The sequence below is a fragment of the Gorilla gorilla genome, chromosome 4 (assembly GCF_029281585.2).
Source record: "Gorilla gorilla gorilla isolate KB3781 chromosome 4, NHGRI_mGorGor1-v2.1_pri, whole genome shotgun sequence".
In the NCBI taxonomy this organism is placed as follows: Eukaryota; Metazoa; Chordata; class Mammalia; order Primates; family Hominidae; genus Gorilla; species Gorilla gorilla.
The window spans coordinates 180,142,807-180,161,776 of NC_073228.2; the positions used below are offsets into that span (position 1 = coordinate 180,142,807).

Genomic DNA, 18,970 nt, shown 5'->3' on the forward strand with positions numbered 1-18,970 from the left:
TCTATCCACGTTTCTACCCCAGTCCAAAGCTCGCCATCAAAACTCATCTCAGGAGAGCTATGATTGGTGGTGCGGGGTGAATGTCACATTTAGATTTCAGCATTTGAGGCTTCCAGCCGTACTGGCAGAACTGAGAGGCCTTGCTCATGCGACTTGAAACTTAAGCGCTGTTTCCAGACCAGGGTGCTTGAGTGCACTAAGAATTAAAGTCTTTGATGAATTCTATAATTAGCTTATCAACAGCACAATTACATTGCAGTATAATTGTGTGTATATGTGTGCGTGCGTGTGTGTGTTAAAGGTGTTCCTTTGTTAATTTGGAGCTTTTAAAATATGCCATATTTTTTAACCTCTGTGGAAGCAAAGCTGGCACCTTGCTCTTTATCCACCACAGGAAGGGATGTATATCACCTCTCAGTCAGAAAAGGAAGAAATAGCACTTTGCACCCTTATGTAGATCATAAGGTGGGATCATCTCATTTATTTCTTAGCCACAAATACATGAAAACTTAAGACTTTCCTGGAAGTTACTATTTGATTAAAACAACTTTTTCTGGCTGGGCACGGTGGTTCACGCCTGTAATCCCAACACTTTCAGAGGCTGAGGCGTTTGAGACCATCCTGGCCAACATGGCGAAACCCCGTCTCTACTAAAATACAAAAATCAGCCAGGCGTAGTGACAGGTGCCTGTAATCCCAGCTATTCTGGAGACTGAGGCAGGAGAATCTCTTGAACCTGGGAGACGGAGGCTGCAGTGACCTGAGATCACACTACTGCACTCCAGCCTGGGCTACAGAGTGAGACTCCATCTCAAAAAAAAAAAAAAAAAAAAAAAAAACTTTATCCCTGATATTTGTGGTACCAATGTCTGAAGCTGTCATGGTCTTGGTGCATAGCACCTATGTGAGAGCACCTATTTCTTTTCCACAAATAATAGACTGTAAACATTTTTTTTTTTTTTGAGACAAGGTCTCACTCTGTTGCCCAGGCTGGAATGCAGTGGCACAATCTCGGCTCACAGTAACCTCTGCCTCCCAGTTTCAAGCGATTCTCCTGCCTCAGTCTACCGAGTAGCTGGGACTACAGGCGCCTCCACCACGCCCGGCTCCACGCCCGGCTAATTTTTTGGATTTTCAGTAGAGATGGGGTTTCACCGTGTTAGCCAGGATGGTCTCGATCTCCTGACCTCGTGATCCGGCCGGCTGCCTCGGCCTCCCAAAGTGCTGGGATCACAGGCATGAGCCACCACACCGGCCAAACTTTTAATCTTAGCAATTTTGTGGGTTTTCCCCTCTAAGTGGGTGTATTTTTGAGGAGGAGCTAATTTTTTTTTTTTTTTTTTTTTTTTGAGACGGATTCTTGCTCTGTCACCCAGGCTGGAGTGCAGTGGCACAATCTCAGCACACTGCAACCTCCTCCTCCTGGGTTCAAGCGATTCTCCTGCCTCAGCCTCCTGAGTAGGTGGGATTACAGGCACGTGCCACCACGCCCGGCTAATTTTTGTAGAGATGGGGTTTCACCATGTTAGCCAGGCTATTCTCGAACTCCTGACCTCAGGTGATCCGCCTGCCTCGGCCTCCCAAAGTGCTGGGATTACAGGCATGAGCCACCACACCCGGCCAGAAATAAATTTTTCAAAAGAATCAATGCCGGAAGAAATAACATGTAGCTAAAACATCACTATCTGGGAGGAGAGGAGCATATATATGTAGTCAAAGGGAAAGGGGGACAAATCAGAAGGAATAGGGGCCGGGACCCAGAGCCACGGGTACAGAGGAATCGCGAACTAAAAGGAGGTGAAGAGTTGAGACAATATAAAGGGGAAGAGGTAGCCCTGCTGGGCCCTGAGAGCCACAGGCGGTCTCTCGACCCATGTACCCTACAGCCAGCCGTACACGGCGTCACCCCTCTGGAGAGCCAAAAGAACCCGACTGCTGTACTCAGGTCGTTTCTCCTGTTCTTCCTCCTCGTGCTACACACGTGGAAGCCTTGGCAGTCACTGGGGGTACCTAGGACAAGGCAGTCAGCCCTAAACATTGTGAAGTCCTGACACTGCTTAATTCAGCCTGACCAGGACCCCAGCAAAACCCCTGTGGTCCGGGAGGCAGCGAAAGAAGGCTAGAGGTGGCGGGGAGCCACGGACCTGGGTTCTATTCCTGCCTCTGCCACCCCACTGCCGTGTGATCTCGGGCGTCTTGCTTCAATTTCCTCCCCGAGGTCTTGAGGGATGACCGGGAGACAGATCGCTTGGGTTTGAACGCAGGCTACACCAAAGCACTACGATGCGGCGCTGGGCGGGTTACTTAACTCCTGGGCCTCGGTTTTCCCTTCTGCGTGGTATCATTGTAAGGGGTAACGGAGAAAAGCCGTGAGCTAACCCCTGGTGGATGCTAGCAAGCACCGCCATCTCCCGTCCTCCCCAGGCACAGCCTCTCCTCCCTCCACCCTGCACCTGGCAGGGGGACCGGAGGTCCCCGCGCGCCGGCCAGCGCCCCACCACCCACGCCGCCGGGTCCCGGGCGGCCTGCCGTGACAGCGGCAGTGCATTGTGGGGCTTGTAGTGCGGGACTGGGTCTGGGTGGGTGGGCGCGGCCGCAGCAGTCGCAGCGGGGCCATCTTCGGCGGGCGAGTGGGCTCGGCCTGTGCAACCCGCACCTGCGTCCCTCGCCCGGCCCGATGGCGCCGCGGCCGCTGGGCCCCTTGGTGCTGGCGCTGGGCGGCGCCGCGGCGGTGCTGGGCTCGGTGCTCTTCATCCTCTGGAAGACCTACTTCGGCCGCGGCCGAGAGCGGCGCTGGGACCGGGGAGAGGCCTGGTGGGGCGCGGAGGCTGCCCGCCTCCCCGAGTGGGACGAGTGGGACGTGAGTGCCGGGCCGAGGCCCGCGGAAGGGCGGGCAGGCTGGGGCTGCGATCTCCGCGCATGTGGCCAAGGGGTGTGACCACGGAACGGCCCTGCTGGTGCCGGGAGCTTGGGGGGTCGAGGGCTTGGCAGCCGCAGCGCACAGGCCCCGCGCGGGTGGGCGGTCAGAGCCCGGGAACCGAGGAACGGATGGGTGTGCTTGGGTGCGTGCGGCGCCGTGGCGCCGCGCCGTCGCTCCACGCCCTGAGGCTCGGGTGTTCCAGCGGGGGCCGGAGTTTGGAGGGCGCGGCTCGGGAGCATCCCGGGGCCCAGCCGGGTCGGCTCGCGCCCCTCCGGCGCCTGCGCAGTGCGCCCCGCCCCGGGGGAAGTCGGAAGAAACCCCATCCCCTCCCGCCTGCGGTCGGGACTCCGAGAGCGGTGGAGGAAGCGGGGCGCGCAGCGTAAGGAATTCGCCAAGGGTTTGGAATTCAGGACTGCAAAGGCGGCGTTCGTCCCACTCATCCAGACCATGCCTGCCTGTCCCAGGACGGGTGGAAGGCGGGCCTGGGCCCTCTGGTGCCTTCGGTCTTCCCTCGGGAAAGGTCCTTCGGGAGGCCGCCAGCCGCAACCTTACCTCCGCTTCCCCGCAGCCCGAGGACGAGGAGGACGAGGAGCCGGCGCTGGAGGAGCTGGAACAGCGCGAGGTGCTGGTGCTGGGGCTGGATGGCGCAGGCAAGAGCACGTTCCTGCGCGTGCTGTCGGGGAAGCCACCGCTGGAAGGCCACATCCCCACCTGGGGCTTCAACTCCGTGCGTCTGCCCACCAAGGACTTTGAGGTGGACCTGCTAGAAAGTGAGCGGACACCCTACCCCATCTCCCCGTCTCCTCTACTGGACCAGTCCTGGATTCTCTGCAGGGAAGGGGGCTTCCAAAATGCATGTCTAAGCAGCACATTCCCCTCTACGAATCCTTCCCACCGCTCTCCGGGGCACAGGATTCAGCCCACGCTCTGTGCTCTGACATTTAGGGCCCTTCGTGATCGGGCCTCTCCTGCTGCACCGCCTGCCCCATCACCCCTACCAAAGTCGATAGGCCTAACACAGAGATACTAACAGCTAAGGGTTCATATGCCAAGCACTTGACAGGCATTGCTTAAGAAAACTCCCCTAAACAATTAACATAAAACTAGAATCGGTCACTACCCTCGTTATCTCCAGAGGAAAATGAGTTCCAGCAGTAGTATCATGAATCCAAGGTCACCCACCTTTCTAGTCTTTTTTTTTTTTTTGAGATGGAGTCTCACTGTGACACCCAGGCTGGAGTGCAATGGCGCTGTCTCGGCTCACTGCAACCTCCTCCTCCCGGGTTCAAGCGATTCTCCAGCTTCAGCCTCCTGAGCAGCTGGGATTACAGGTGCCCGGCACCACGCCTGGCTAATTTTTGTATTTTTAGTAGAGACGGGGGTTTCACCACATTGGTCAGGCTAGTCTTGAACTCCTGACCTCAAGTGATCTGCCCGCTTCGACCTCCCAAAGTGCTGGGATTACAGGCATAAGCCATCGCACCCCACCATTCTAGTTTTTTTTTTTTGGAGACAGGGTCTCTGTCGCCCGGGCTGGAATGGCAGTGGGCAGTGGCACACCCTCCTCCACTATTGCCTGTCTGGCCCAAACTAGTGTCATCTTTCCTCTCAGCACCACAGCCTCCTCTTTGGTCTTCCTGCTTCCCCTTCTGTCCCTAGTGTCAGCTAGAGAAAACCCATGTCAGGTAATGTCACTCTTGCTTAAAGCCCTTGGGGGGCTCCCCACCCCCTCACTGTGGTGTTTGGCCCCATGTGGCCCGCCCCAGCCAGCCTCACAGCCATCTCTTTCTCCTTCTTGCAGTGCCTCAGCACCCCAGCCTTCTTTCTGTTTCCCAGACACTTCCAGCATGCTCTCCCCTCTGTCTGGAATGCTTTCCTCTGCCTCTTCCCGTGGCTGGCTCCTTCTCCTCATCCCACTCAGCTCACATGCCACTTCCTTGATGAGACCTACCCAGACCACCCAATCCAGGGCCAACCCCTGTTCCACCTCAGCCACTTTCCCTTTTTTCTGTTTTATTTCTTTCCTTTTTGAAATGTGTTGATGTCATTGCCATGTCCTTCCCAGTTAGGGAGGGAGCTCCTTGGTGCAGGGCCCCTGCTTGCCTTGCTCACCTCTGTATCCGCAGCACCCAGATCAGTGCTTGGCACCTAGCAAGCACTCAGTAAATACTTGTTGAGTGCCTGCTATGTGCCAGGCATTGTGCTGAGGGCTTTGTGGGGATTCAGAGGTAAGTGCCTCTGACTCTCACAGCTTAGAATCCTCAAGTGTCAGAAACATAGCCAGAAACACTAGGGTGCGGGGTGACCAATGGGACTGTGCAGAGGAGCAGAGAGGAAAGGAAAGGTGACCCAGGCTGGGGGACTGTGTTGGCAACCATGTGTTCATAGGATGAAATATGACATTTCCAAGGGAAAAGAAGGGGATGGGGGAAACTGAATGGAGAATGGCTGTGTATAGGCAGGGCAGGGGGTCCTGAGTTTTCTAGACAATAGGACTCCTGGCTCCTATCACAGCCATCACTGACAGTTTTGAACCTGTAGGAGAAAGCTAGGAATTAGCAAGAGGCAAAGCAAGACAACCCAGGGGAGAGAACTGAAGACTTCCATTTATTGAGCACCTATGTGTCAGTCCTGTAAAAAGTACATTGCACATGGTACCTGTGGGTTTTACTGCAACCTGTTAGGAAAGTTCAATGAGGAGACTGGTGCTCAAAGCTAGGGACTCGCCCCAAGAGACCCACCTATCAGAGCTAGAGCTAAATCCAGTCTGAGTAGCTGCGGAAACTGCAGTCTTTTCCTTGCCCCTGGCTGGTGGAAGCTCACCAAGCTAGAAGCAGGGTGGGGTGGGGGCTGTGGGCAGTGAGCGGGGGCCCGGGGTGGGGTGGGGGCTGTGGGCAGTGAGCGGGGGCCCGGGGTGTGGTGGGGGCTGTGGGCAGTGAACGGGGGCCCGGGAGGCTCTGAGCTGGCCCCTGGCCTCTCCTCAGTTGGGGGCAGCCAGAACCTGCGCTTCTACTGGAAGGAGTTTGTGAGCGAGGTGGATGTGCTGGTGTTTGTGGTGGACTCAGCTGACCGACTGCAGCTGCCCTGGGCCCGACAGGAGCTGCACAAGCTGCTGGACAAGGACCCTGACCTGCCTGTCGTCGTGGTGGCCAACAAGCAGGTGAGGGCTGTGAGAAGGCAGCTCGGTCCAGGCGACGTCCACTCAGAGATGCTTGGGTAGGGGCAAGGAGCGCTGCCTGGGCCCATGGCCTGAAGAGGGTGGCTGAGATGCTGCCCCCACCTCTTCTACCTATGCCCTGTCCTGATCCCTGCCTCTGTCTTCCTTCCTCTTTGCCTCCCTATCATCTCGTACTCTGGAGAGATGAGAAAAATAATTATTAAGTGCCTCCTATATGCCAGGCATGGTGTTTTGTTTTTGTTTTTTTTTTTTGAGACAGAGTCTTGTTCTGTCGCCCAGGCTGGAATGCAGTGGTGTGATCTCGGCTCACTGCAACCTCCACCTCCCGGGTTCAAGCAATTCTTGTGCCTCAGCCATCCGAGTAGCTGGGATTACAGGCATGTGCCACCACACCCAGCCAATTTTTGTATTTTTAGTAGAGGTGGAGTTTTGCCATGTTGGCCAGGCTGGTCTTGAAGTCCTGACCTCAAGTGATCCGCCCGCCTCAGCTTCCCAAAGTGCTGGAATTATAGGCATGAGTCACTGTGTCTGGCCCCCAGGTGTGGTTTTGAATAACATTTCTTCTTATGCTTCTGTTGACCCTATAAAGCATGGGATGCTATTCCCATTTTATAGATGGGACAGGCTAGTCTTGTAATCTTTCCAAGGTTGTACATCTTGAGAGTAATAGAACTGGTCCAGGCGTGGTGGCTCAAACCTCTACCCCCAACACTTTGAGAGGCCAAGGAAGGTGGATCATTTGATTCCAGGAGTTCGAGACCAGCCTGGGCAACATGGTGAAACTCCGTCTCTACAAAAAAAATGCAAAAAATTAACTGGGTGTGGTGGTGCCTGCCTATAGTGCCAGCTACTTTAGAGGCCGAGGCAGAAAGATCACTTGAACCCAGGAGGTCGAGGCTGCAGTGAGCTGTGATCACACTACTGCACTCCAGCCTGGGTGACACAGCGAGACCCTATCTCAAAAAAAAAAAAAAAAAAATAGTGGAATTGGGACGTGTAATGCTAAAGCTGTACCTTTTCCACTCTGCTATGCCCTTGCAAATTCTGGCTCTAGATCAGAGAGCTGAAGCTGGTAACTGATGAGATGTAGAACAGGTTAAATAACAGCTAACACTTATTGTGTGCTTACAGTGTGCCATACATGTGGTGAGCACCTGACAATCATGACCTCACTTCCGCCCTCCAAATACCCCGTGATAGGCCCTGCTGTTACACTAAATACCTGGAGTTGCAGCTGGCATGTGGCAAAGCCCAAACTTGAACTCAGATATTCTTCAAAGTTCCTCCTCTTAACCAGTGTGCTGTACCTCTCTTGGGTGCCAGAGAGTCGCCTTGAGCCCAGGAACCCTCAGTATCACAGACCTTGGGTCCCATTCTCAATATCAGGTGAAACTGCCAGAGTACAGAGTCTGATCATATTTCCTGTGGCCTAAACTCAGGTGCCTCTGAGAGCTGTGGGAACTGTTTCCAACTTGACATGGAGAGAGACTGTATGTCTTCGACCTCAGATTCCCCAACCTATTAGGAAACATTTGACAATTATTTATAAATAGGGTGACTCTATGTCCTTTTCTGTCCAAGACAGTCCCCATTTACGACTCTTGTTCTGGCACTATTAATAGTGCCCGCTCTGAGCCTCAGATTGCCCCAGTTTGGACCAGGAATCACATCATATCCTATTTATAAACTAATTTATAGCGGTTTTGAACCTGTAGGAGACAACATCTAAGGTCCCAGCAGTCTCTGAATTGCTCCAGGAAGAATCATTTAAATCTTGGGCCAGGGTTGAAATTACACATGCCATCACCAGTCATGCTGTGTAGTGGTCCCTTGTTTTCCTCCAGCTAGTTTCTAGAGTCTTGTCTGGAAGTGATCCTACTGTATCATCTCTCCATGACTGAGTTTAGGAAACTTGGTTATCAAACCAACCTGAGTGGGAACCTGGCTCTAACCCTTATCACTGTTACCTTAGCTCAATGATCTCACCTCCCTGAGCTACTTTTCTCATCAATTAAGTGTGGACTGTGAACATTAAATAAGCTGAAGTATATACGGGCCTATCTACAATGCTTGACACATAGGAAGTGCTCTATTTCTAGCCAGGCGTGGTGGCTCATGCCTGTAATCCCAGCACTTTGGGAGGCTGAGGCAGGTGGATCACCTGAGGTCAGGAGTTCGAGACCAGCCTGGCCAGCATGGCGAAACCCTGTCTCTACTAAAAATACAAAAAGTAGCCAGGCATGGTGGCACACACCTGTAGTCCCAGCTACTAGGGAGGCTGACAGGAGAATCACTTCAGGATTCTACCACAGGAGGTGGAGGTTGCAGTGAGCCAAGATCATGCCACTGCACTCCAGCCTGGGTGACAGAGCAAAACTCCGTCTCAAAACAGTGGCTAATGATGCAATGAAAAGAGGTTGGTACAAAGGAGAGCCCAGGGTGAGGGAGAGAGCATTGAGTTTAGGCCAAGGGGTCCAGAGGCTACTTCTGGGAACTTGGGGCCTGATATTCCCGGGGATAGCCTAAGAACAGTGTATTTCATGAATGACAAGGGTGTGAGTGTGTTATGAAATGCTGCCAGCTGTGTTCTGACTTCTCTGTCTCACCCAGGACCTGAGCGAGGCCATGAGTATGGGGGAGCTGCAGCGGGAGCTGGGCCTACAGGCTATCGATAACCAGCGGGAGGTTTTCCTCTTGGCAGCCAGCATTGCCCCTGCAGGACCCAGCTTTGAAGAGCCTGGCACCGTGCACATCTGGAAACTGCTCTTGGAGCTTCTCTCCTAGGCTGCAGCTCTCCTGCTCGCCACCTGCCTGTCAAGACCATAGTTGTACTGCTGCTGCTTCATTGCCAGACTGGGCCTGGGGCAAGAGCCACATGGCAGCATTTCCCTTTTCCCCTCCTTTGCCTTTCAAGAGCAGGGCCTGGGCAAGGCCAAGAACCATGCAGAAGCCTTCCTGGTGAGGTGGCCGTGAAGCCGAAGCAGGGAGGTGGGTGAGACAGAGGGTGGGGAAGATAGTGTCTGGCTCATTCCAGGCTGGAATATGGATCCAGCTTTCCCTTCTCTTACCTGTACAGTGAGATGCTCAGTGGGCTCAATCCTCCACTACAGGTCCCGGTACCTGAGGAACCAGTGTAGGTGTCAGAAATACTCCTAGAGCCTCAAGGTCTCCCAGTCCAGAAACAGTCTGGTGACGTCATGCCCTTCTCATGTGGGCAGCTTCTGAGTGGTGACACAGCAAGCCTTTGTTCCTGTCCTGCATTGTCCAGCCCCAGCTCCACCTAAGTGACTTGTGGCCTTGTGCAATCTCTGCCTCTCTGACCCCAGGGCCATTATTTTTAAAGGGAGGTGGTTTCCTAATTCGGAGATGCCTTTCCCAGCCATGGGAGTGTGAAGTGCTAGGATGAACCTGGCCATCCTAGCAAGGAGCTTTCTGAAGACCTCCCTGCTTTTCCCTGAGCCCAGGCCTGGCCTGCCAGCCTCTCTTGACTACAGAATAACTGATATTCACCCACCAAACAGAAAAAGTGAAGGCTGGGTTTTTCCCCTCTAATCTGGAGACAAGCTGCTGCTCTCGTACTAACTGTGCCAGTGCCCATGTTTACAGAAGTCAGGGGAAGGAAGGAGCCTGTGTCCCTGGGATGACAGTCAACTGGAGCTAGGTGTTGACCTCAGAACTGCATTTTATTTATTAATTTATAAGCAGAACAGGCCAGAGTTCTAGGCTCTGTTTCTAGGTGCTGTTTTCAAAACCCCAGATGACAGTCATAGAAAATTTGGAACTTAGGAAAATAGCTGGAATCATGAATGACAATGAGATAACATACAGATGTCAGTGGAGACAAAGTTGTGGGTTCCTCCTCCCACCTGGCTTTGAGGCTGTCGTCGATATCATAGTACTTTACATGGATTCACATGAACTGAAACGCCACCACTTGGCCCAGGATGTTGAAAGGGTGCAAATTTCTTCTGGGTAGATAAGAAATGACTCTGGGAGAGGATTTCTCTTATGTGAATCTAGGTAAAAAGATGGAAAAAAATTGTATTATGTGATCCTAAGGACAGGAATAGCAGACCAGCCAACGGGATGGCCTTGGGTACATCACTCAGCCTTTCCGGACCCAATTTTTCCCCAGTGAAAGCCAAGTTGGACTGAATTTCTGGAGTTCTCATCAGTGCACATTCCATAGTTCTCCAGTGCTTGGCGATCAGCCCAATTTAAGGACTGGCTCTGTACTGACATTTATTATCGGTACAGGCAAAGAGGAGCCTGTTGTCTGTTAGGGACCACTAAATCAACAACCACAAATGGATTTTTTTTTTTAAGAGGAGCTGTGCACCTCAATTTGCCGTCTAGTTGAGAATAGAGATTGTGTGCCTTCATTTCATTTGACATTTACCCAGCATGCCTCAGTTCCACACCGTGACCAGTGTAAGAAGAGGAACTATGATAAAAACAGTTCAACAAGCCGCAAGGAGGGTGGGAAATTCTGAAGTCCAGAAGCGAGTGTGATCTTTGGAATAGTGGCTGCTGTGCCCTTGGGCGCCATTTGAAGAATCACTGTTCTTGAAAGTGCTGGTTCACTTTCTGCAGTAAGAAGTGATTTATGGGCTCTTATGTAAAATTTTAAGGATGACTTGGGTTTTAGAGTAGTCTTTGAAACTTTGCTGGCAGCTTTTCATTTTGTCATTGGAAGGGTAAGAGACTTTGTTCTATGAACTCCTTGTTCTTCAGGGCTTGAAGGTGTTAACAAAAAAACCTTAGACAACTTTAACGAAGTTTAAAAAGTATGTTCTGTTTTTGAGCAGAAAAAAGATTCATGAACTGGTTAGTACTTAGCACCAAAAGCAGTTCAGAATGCTCAGCCCCACAATGTGTGTAGGCTACATTTATAGCCAGAGAAACGAAAATAACTTAGGTTGCCTGACTGGCTGCAGTCTGGCATTTGCCTTACCTGAACATGTTTTAGCAGCCTTCAGCCGACGATTGACTGAAGGTTTGGCTGCTGTGATTGGCTACAATTCGGCTACTTGTTAGAAGAACATACTTTTAGGTTAGGTTACGAGTTGTTTACACTTTAAGTTACAATTCACTGTGTACAGAGGCAGCTTAGGCCAGACTTAATTCAGCTTCACAGTGTCCCTCATTTTGCTCAGCCCCTTAATTTTGAGAGATTGACCAAAATCCCAGGCACTGACACTACCTTCTGTCACTATTTGACCTCATTATGGAACTCACAGTTTACAATGTTAAATCAGTTAGAGGATTCTGTATGTCTTCATGTTTCTGTTACTCTAACCGTAATGAGACCATTTGAGGTACAAAGGATGACTGCATTGGTGTACTTAAGACTACAACACATCAGTGGGGACCTTAGGATGGCTATCAGGAGTGTAATACCAAGAAACTGGAATGCATCCCTTAATATGAGTCTCCACAAACCAAACTGATTGGAATCAAACAACTCAAGTTCAGACGATAAAAATAGTTCAACAGCATGCAAGCTCTGCTGCTCATAGCCTGTTCAGGGTATAATGGCAATTAAGGACATAGTTCACTATGAAGTACCTTAATTGTAAAGTGTTTGATTTTTAGTTAGCTTTTGGTAACACAAGTCATGGTGATTGGGATACCCACTAAAAGAAACATGAAGATTAGAAAACCTTGAACAGCTAAGCTTGCTGTCTACCATTCAGGATGCCTGCAAACCAACCACTAGCTGCTCCTGCAAACACATTATGTGTTCCTTTTCCCTGAGAAATATCCTTGATGTGTTTGGTGGCAGTATCTACAGAAGCGGCAGCCACCACCGCCTTTTGAAGCTCTCCATAGTAGTAGAATCGGGAAAGATGAGCACAGCGTTCAGTTTTGTTCAGCACCATACACAAGCTCCTGGCTGGGCAAAGGAAATCTAAAGCTGCATGAAGTTCCATTACGTGTTTTTATTGAACACAGGTGGCTTCATCCATTCGTCCATCCGTCCATCCGTCCACCCGTCCACCCATCCATCCACCCACCCACCCACCCATCCATCCATGCATGCATCCACCCACCCACCCATCCATCTGTGCATGCATCCACTCATCCACCCATCCATCCATCCATCCATCCATCTGTGGCTTCTACCTGTGCGAATCTCTGTGCTACAAAATTCTTTTCAATTTAGCATTAACTTTAATTTCCATACAGTTGGCACCTCACTGCCGCCAAAAGTGAGTCCACAGGAACCCCACTGGAACATTTGCTCAGGGGAAACTAATCATCTGTTTCAAGGTTGGTATTCATTTTAGTCTTTGACCTCTGATTATGGGGACTTTCAGGGAAAGCTGTTTGCAAGGCGAGCATGAATCAGGTGAAACAGCAAGATCTGAAGTCAGGACAGAGTAAGCAAATTATCCACAGACCTAATATGTACCCTCTGAAGCTGGAAAGTGGGGGCCACCTGGTAGCATTTGAGCAGGGGTCACTTATGTTCCCCCATAAGTCTGCACAGCTCCTAAACAAGGTCCAGTGGGGAACTTGTTTTTATGTGATCCCTTTATAGCATGCTGTAAGGGTGCATAACCACAGCCAGTGAGAAGGGACCCTACTGGATTTAACCCAGTGACATTATATAAGCAATCGCTTGGAGCCACATAGGTAGTTCCCAGGTCCTGAATATGTGGTGCCTGAAAGCATAGGTGTAGGCAGTATTCCTTGCATAGGCATTACCTGGACAGGTTTTTTTTCCATTTTGGCACTTATTAATTGAAAAGGTCAGGGTACCACTTCCAGTGAGTGTAGGGAAGCAAGCAGTAGTGGTGTTTAGAATATCAAGGTTAGCTGCTGGATGCGGTGGCTCACGCCTGTAATCCCAGCACTTTGGGAGGCCGAGGTGGGCGGATCACGAGGTCAGGAGATCGAGACAATCCTGGCTAACACGGTGAAACCCTGTCTCTGCTATAAAATACAAAAAATCAGCTGGGTGTGACGGCATGCACCTGTAGTCCCACCTACTAGGGAGGCTGAGGCATGAGAATCACTTAAACTTGGGAGGCAGAGGTTGCAGTGAGCTGAGATCACGTCACTGCACTCTAGCCTGGGAGACAGAGCGAGACTCCGTCTCAAAAAAAAAAAAAAAAAAAGGTTAGCATTCCACTCTTCCTTTGGGGTTTCAGGGTGACTTATTGGGAAAATGGAGAGATACTGGCATTAATGGAATCGTTTCCTGATTTGAGCGTTAAGTCACAAACCCAACAGGAACTCCAGTTTCTTGCGAGAGCATTAGCCAGCCCCAGATTATGGTCCCACGGATTTTCCCATAAAGAAAGGGAAAGGATTTGCGGGCAGAAAATAGGAAAGAGAGGGAGAAAGATAAGATTTTTGCGATTGCAGTGAAGTCTTCATCCACATCTAGGGAAAGCTGTTCATGTCTAGGACGTGATCTGCTTCTGGGGAAAAACTTCCCTGGTTAGCTTACCTTAAAGTCTCCAACAGGTGCGTAGTTCCAGGAGTCTGGAGAGGTCCTTTTGAGTTGTGAGATGTGGACCCAAGGTTCGAAGCCCTGAAGTTTTACCACAGTGTGGGTAATAGAAGAACTTGGTATCGTCTCTTTCTGTGAGGTTTAAGGGCACTTTTTCTCTGATACCATCTCCAGAAGACCTAGTCTCAGGTTACAGATTGTGAAGGCTTTGATGGTCCTCTGTGGGTCACAAAGTTTATTTTATTTTGTCAAAATACAGTGTGACATAATGCATTACAGCTTTGTAGTATTTAGTGGCATCAGCATTTAGGAGAGTAGGAACTACGTGAAGTTCTGTTAGGAGCACCGGCTTTCTAGTAACTATTTCATAGGGGTCAATCTGTGTCTGTCGTAGGAATGGATCTGATCTGCTGACCAAAAGCAATGGTTGGCTTTCTTCTTCAGAGATTAGAAAAAAATGAAATTCAAAGCCAATGGTAGTACCTTTGGCCAAGATAATCCAATCGATTCAGTTAATTTTGCCAATTTTAGTTTTAAAATATTTGTCCTTTTGACCTTTCCAGAAGACTGAGGGTGAAAGGGACAATGGTAGTACCACTGTGTTTCTAACACTTTATTTAGCTGCTTCATAGTTTGTCCAATAAAATGAGTTCCTCTGTCACTGGAGATTTTTCCAGAGATGCCCCATAAAGGAAACACATGTTCTTATAACTCCTTAGCTACTGCCATAGCATCAGCTCTCCTACACAGGAAAGCTTCTATCCAACCAGAAAACATGCCAACTATTACAAGAACATACTGATACTTAATTGAGGGTGGCAGTTGAATGAAGTCCATCTGTAAGTGTTCAAATGGTCCATCAGGTGTTGGTGGAAATACACCACTTGGAGTTTTTATTATCTTCCCTGGATTATGGGTTTGACAAACCAAATATTGGTTATAACCCATTTCAGCATTTTAGAGTAGTCACACTCTGGGTATTTTTTATAATTTGGATCATTTTGCTCATTTGTGAAGTGCAGAGGTTGTTTTTTGTTTTTTTGTTTTGAGACAGGATCTCACTCTGTCACCCAGGCTGGAATGCAGTGGTGCAATCATGGCTCACTACAACCTCCACCTCCAGAGATCAAGCAGTCCTCCCACCTCAGTCTCCTGAGTAGCTGGGACTACCAGTGTGCGCCACCATCCCCAGCTAATTTTTGTAATTTTTATAGAGAGGGTTTTATCTTCTTGCCCAGGCTGGTCTTGAACTTCTGGGCTCAAGCTGTCAGTCCAGCTCAGCTTCCCAAAGTGCTGGGGTTATAGGGAAGAGCCACCGTGCCTGGCCAAGTGCAAAGCTTTAAACAGTAGAAGTTTCAAGGGCTCAGGAAGGACCAGGGGGCCATCTAGGCTCTCCATGAGTGCACAGTTAACATTATGTTTACGTCTGTCAGATAACAATTTTGGTTTTCCACATCAGGTGCATTGCACTGTTAGATGGGTCATCATAAAGGTCATCAATCTAGTGGCATTCATTCCATTTGCACATCCTAACTGTTTCAGCACTATCTGATTTAGCATGAAAATCTGCCAGGGCAGTCCCTTGATATTCAGGTTCAGCTTTCCATGTAGGGGCTTCAATCTTATTAGAATTTGTTATTTATTTTTCACCTTTACTCAAGATAGCTTGGAACTTATACCAATTTGTGATGGCAACAGGATAGTAGCAAGTTCATCCACTTGAGTCTGTTTTTAATAGGGGCTCCACTAGAAGTGAGAAACCCTCTTTGTTTCCATAACATGCCAAAATTGTGGACTGCAAAGGCATGTCTGCTATGTATATAGCATTTTCTGATTTCCCTTTAGCTATATGATAAGCTCAATGAGAGCAAAAGCTCTGCAGTTTGAGCTGACTGAAACTGGGAAGAGTCTGCTTTTTATTAACTCATTTTGGGTTTTAATGACATATTTTGCCAAAGAATAATTTCAAATGGGGGCCGGGCGCTGTGGCTCACGCCGGCCGTGGTGGCAGGTGCCTGTAGTCCCAGCTACTTGGGAGGCTGAGGCAGGAGAATGGCGTGAACCCAGGAGGCAGAGCTTGCAGTGAGCCGAGATCGTGCCACTGCACTCCAGCCTGGGCAACAGAGCGAGACTCTGTCTCAAAAAAAAAAAAAAAAAAATTTCAAATGATGTTGGTCTACTTGCTGAAAAATGCTGGGTTTGACTGAAATTTAATAGACTTTCCACAGCACGTGGAACTTGCAAAAAAAAAAGTTCATTCCCTAAAACCAGGTCAGATGAACCCTTTACCAATCTGGTGGTTGCTGCCACTGCCTTTAAACAATTGGGATATGCCTTAGCTATGGGGTCTAATTGCAGGCCATGATATGTGATGGGCCTGTGCTTTCCCAACTATGTTCTTTTTTATGTATGTATGTATTTATGTATTTATTTTTTGAGATGGAGTTTTGCTCTTCTTGCCCAGGCTGGAGTGCAGTGGTGTAATCTCAGCTCACTGCAATCTCCGCCTCCCAGGTTCAAGTGATTCTCCTGCATAAGCCTCCCGAGTAGCTGGGATTACAGGTGCCCATGACCACGCCCAGCTTATTTTTTGTATTTAGTAGAGATGGGGTTTCACCGTGTTCGTCAGGCTGGTCTCGATCTCCTGACCTCAGGTGATCCACCCGCCTCGGCCTCCCAAAGTGCTGGGTCAACTATGTTCTTGAGTAAGAACTCCTGATGCCTCATTGTTATGTTTATGAACAAACAAGGTGAAGGGTTCAGTATAATTTGGAAATCCTAGAGCAACCATATCTGTTACTTTCCATCCTGGTTATATTTCTTAATTAGACTGCGAAGTTCTGAATGAAGCCTTTTTAAATAGAGCAGTTGATGCCATTTCTGTCTCTGCAGGTTTCACAAGTAGTGTTTCTAAATGAGCTCTATAATCTGAAACTGGTTCATCTTTCTTTTGCCCACAAGATTATGTGATTGACCAATCAATTTTTTGTGGAAAAGCCTTAGGGATTGAATTTAAAAGATCTTCAGCAATTCTTCTAGTTCCTTTTTGCCCTCCTCTTGGGGTTTTGGAGTGGTCTTTAGTATCCTCAGGCTGTTTCCATTCTGCTCCTGCTGTCAATTGTGAAGCTTCACCAGTATCATGTGAATAAATTGGTAAAGATTAGAGAGTCCTGAATCATAAGCTCCTATGAGGATTCTCAATTTTCCAGTACATTTTTGACTATTTTCTCTTGGATTAGTTAAGTCTTTATGATGGCTCTAAGCTCAGCTTTAGACCATGGAGTAAAAGTGGTTACAGCAGGCAGGCTGGTTGACTAGAGAGTCTCACTTTGTAAGGCATTTGTCCAACTTCCCCTTTTTCATTAGCCTCAAGGAGAAAAGGTAACTGAGCAAAAGGGTTACTGTACTCAAAGCATCGAGGCAAAGAAGAGACAGAGAAGGAGCAATCCAGGTTCATGTGCTGCATGAGCCTTTCATTTGCGTTTTGTAAAGAATCTTTTAGGCAATTTTAGATTTGTATAATCTTTTAGATGCCTCTGCATACCGATTTAAAATGCATCCCATTGTTTTTGTGGAGTTTTTGATCCTTTCTTTTCTAATGTGTCCCACAAATAAACAGTTTTATTTAAAGTTTCCTCATCGTGGCCATTTTAATTCTAAGTTGTTCCTAGTAAGGTTAGCCTGTTTTTCTAAAAACAAGTTCTGAGTCCATAATTTTGGTTTTTTTTTTGTTTTTTTTTTTGAGACAGAGTCTTACTCTGTCACCACCCAGGCTGGAGCGCAATGGCACGATCTCAGCTCACTGCAACCTCCGCCTCTCAGGTTCAAGCAATTCTCCTGCCCCAGCCTCTCAGCCTCCCGAGTAGCTGCGATCGATCACAGGTGTGCATCACCGCCCAGCTAATTTTTGTATTTTTAGTAGCGAGGGGTTTCGCCACATTGGCCAGGCAGGTGAGGTGATCTGCCCGCCTCGGCCTCCCAAAGTGTTGGGATTACAGGTGTGAGCCATCACACCCGGACTTGTTTTGTTTTTTGAGATAGAGTGTTGTTTTGTCGCCCAGGCTGGAGTGCAGTGGCGTGATCTCGGCTTACTGCAACCTCTGCCTCCAGGGCACAAGAGATTTTGCCACCTCAGCCTCCTGAGTAGCTGGGACTACAGGCATACACCACCACACGCCCAACTAACTTCTGTATTTTTTGTAGAGATGGGGTTTTGCCATGTTGCCCAGGCTGGTCTCAAACTTGTGAGCTCAAGAGATCTTCCTGCCTCAGCCTCCCAAAGTGCTGGGATTACAGGCATCAGCCACCACACCCAGCCCCATAATTCTTACATATAAAATTAGATGGAGTCCCAGACTCCTTGGATTGAAACAAACCCATTATCAAAAGGATAACCTACCCAATGCCTCTAACTGGATCCATCCAGTTTATTATGGGATGCAGTCCAATCCAGGACCCAGTCCAGTAAAAATTGCTCAGATAAACTTGGAGAGCTCAAAACACAAATTTATGGAGCTCAGAATCCTAGGAAGAACTCACTATGACCTCCAGTTGCTGTGAGGGGTCAGTGGGCACAATGGGCCCTGGCAGATACCTTTTTGTGTGGTCACTCAGTGCTCCTGGAGGTTGCTGAAGTTATGCTTTGGATCCTACTTCTGACACCAATTTGTTAAAAGAAAAATTTTATAGACAAGTTAACTTTAACAGTTTAATTGAGCAGAAAAGGGTTCATGAACCAGGTAGTGCTCAGGACCAAAAGCGATGGTTCAGAATGTGTGCAGGCTATATTTATAAGCAAAGAAACGGAATTGGCATACAGAGATAGCCTGATTGGCTGCAGTCTGGCGTTTGCCTTCTTTGGACATGTTTTGGCAGCCTTCAGCCTATGGTTGGCTGAGATTTGGCTACTTGTTACAAGAGTAGACTCTTACATTAGGTTGCAGGGTGTTTACACATTAAGTTAGGTTATAATTCACTATGTACAGAGGCAGCTTTAGGCCAAACTTAACAAAGGTCACCTTTGGAACCAGCACTAATTGTTGAGGGGGTCCCTGGGGTCCCTTTTTACCTAATGAAGATCTGTCTGTGTCTAATGAATATCTTGTACAATTTTTAAAGTCCCCAGTTGTGGGAGGTGAACTTGAAGAATAAAGTTTCATTATGTCTACTTGAGCTGCTTTTATCAAGACCACTCTCAAAACCTCAGGTCCCAGCAGCACACTGAGGGCACTGAAGATCCAGAGTGTCACCGCTCTCTGATACTGGTACAGAATGTAGGTGTCCTAGAGCCTGTGGGTTGGTGGTCAGCAGCTGTGCTCCTCTGGCGGGGCTGCTGGCCTGTCCTCGCCACAGTGCTCATCTGCTTTGGTTTCTACCACACGTAGACTGGGCAAAGTGGGTGAACAGGCCT

At 49.0% G+C, this 18,970-nt stretch overlaps 1 protein-coding gene and 1 non-coding gene across 3 annotated transcripts; both read left to right on the plus strand.

Moving 5' to 3' along the window:
* The first annotated feature begins 2,571 nt into the window (after nucleotides 1-2,571).
* ARL10 (ARF like GTPase 10) lies at nucleotides 2,572-18,727 on the plus strand. 2 transcript variants are annotated; one of them, XM_004043046.5, is made up of 4 exons: nucleotides 2,572-2,860; nucleotides 3,489-3,690; nucleotides 5,905-6,080; nucleotides 8,709-18,727. In XM_004043046.5, the coding sequence occupies exons 1-4, from the start codon at nucleotides 2,678-2,680 to the stop codon at nucleotides 8,880-8,882; spliced, it is 735 nt and encodes a 244-aa protein (XP_004043094.2). In that variant the 5' UTR covers nucleotides 2,572-2,677; the 3' UTR covers nucleotides 8,883-18,727. The 2 variants fall into 2 exon arrangements, with proteins under 2 accessions (XP_004043094.2, XP_063563059.1); XM_063706989.1 differs by having other exon boundaries at nucleotides 2,589-2,860; nucleotides 5,905-6,136; nucleotides 8,709-8,805.
* MIR1271 (microRNA mir-1271) lies at nucleotides 5,041-5,149 on the plus strand. The gene has a single exon (NR_106405.1). It is a non-coding gene; the product is annotated as a microRNA mir-1271 (primary transcript).
* Nucleotides 18,728-18,970: the final 243 nt, after the last annotated feature.

Bases quoted from the DNA above. Each gene is read 5' to 3' on its own strand.
- ARL10 (XM_004043046.5), top strand. From the start codon at position 2,678: ATGGCGCCGCGGCCGCTGGGCCCCTTGGTGCTGGCGCTGGGCGGCGCC. The intron at 3,691-5,904 runs GTGAGCGGACAC...GCCTCTCCTCAG, and splicing joins TGAGGTGGACCTGCTAGAAA to TTGGGGGCAGCCAGAACCTG. The intron at 6,081-8,708 runs GTGAGGGCTGTG...TGTCTCACCCAG, and splicing joins TCGTGGTGGCCAACAAGCAG to GACCTGAGCGAGGCCATGAG.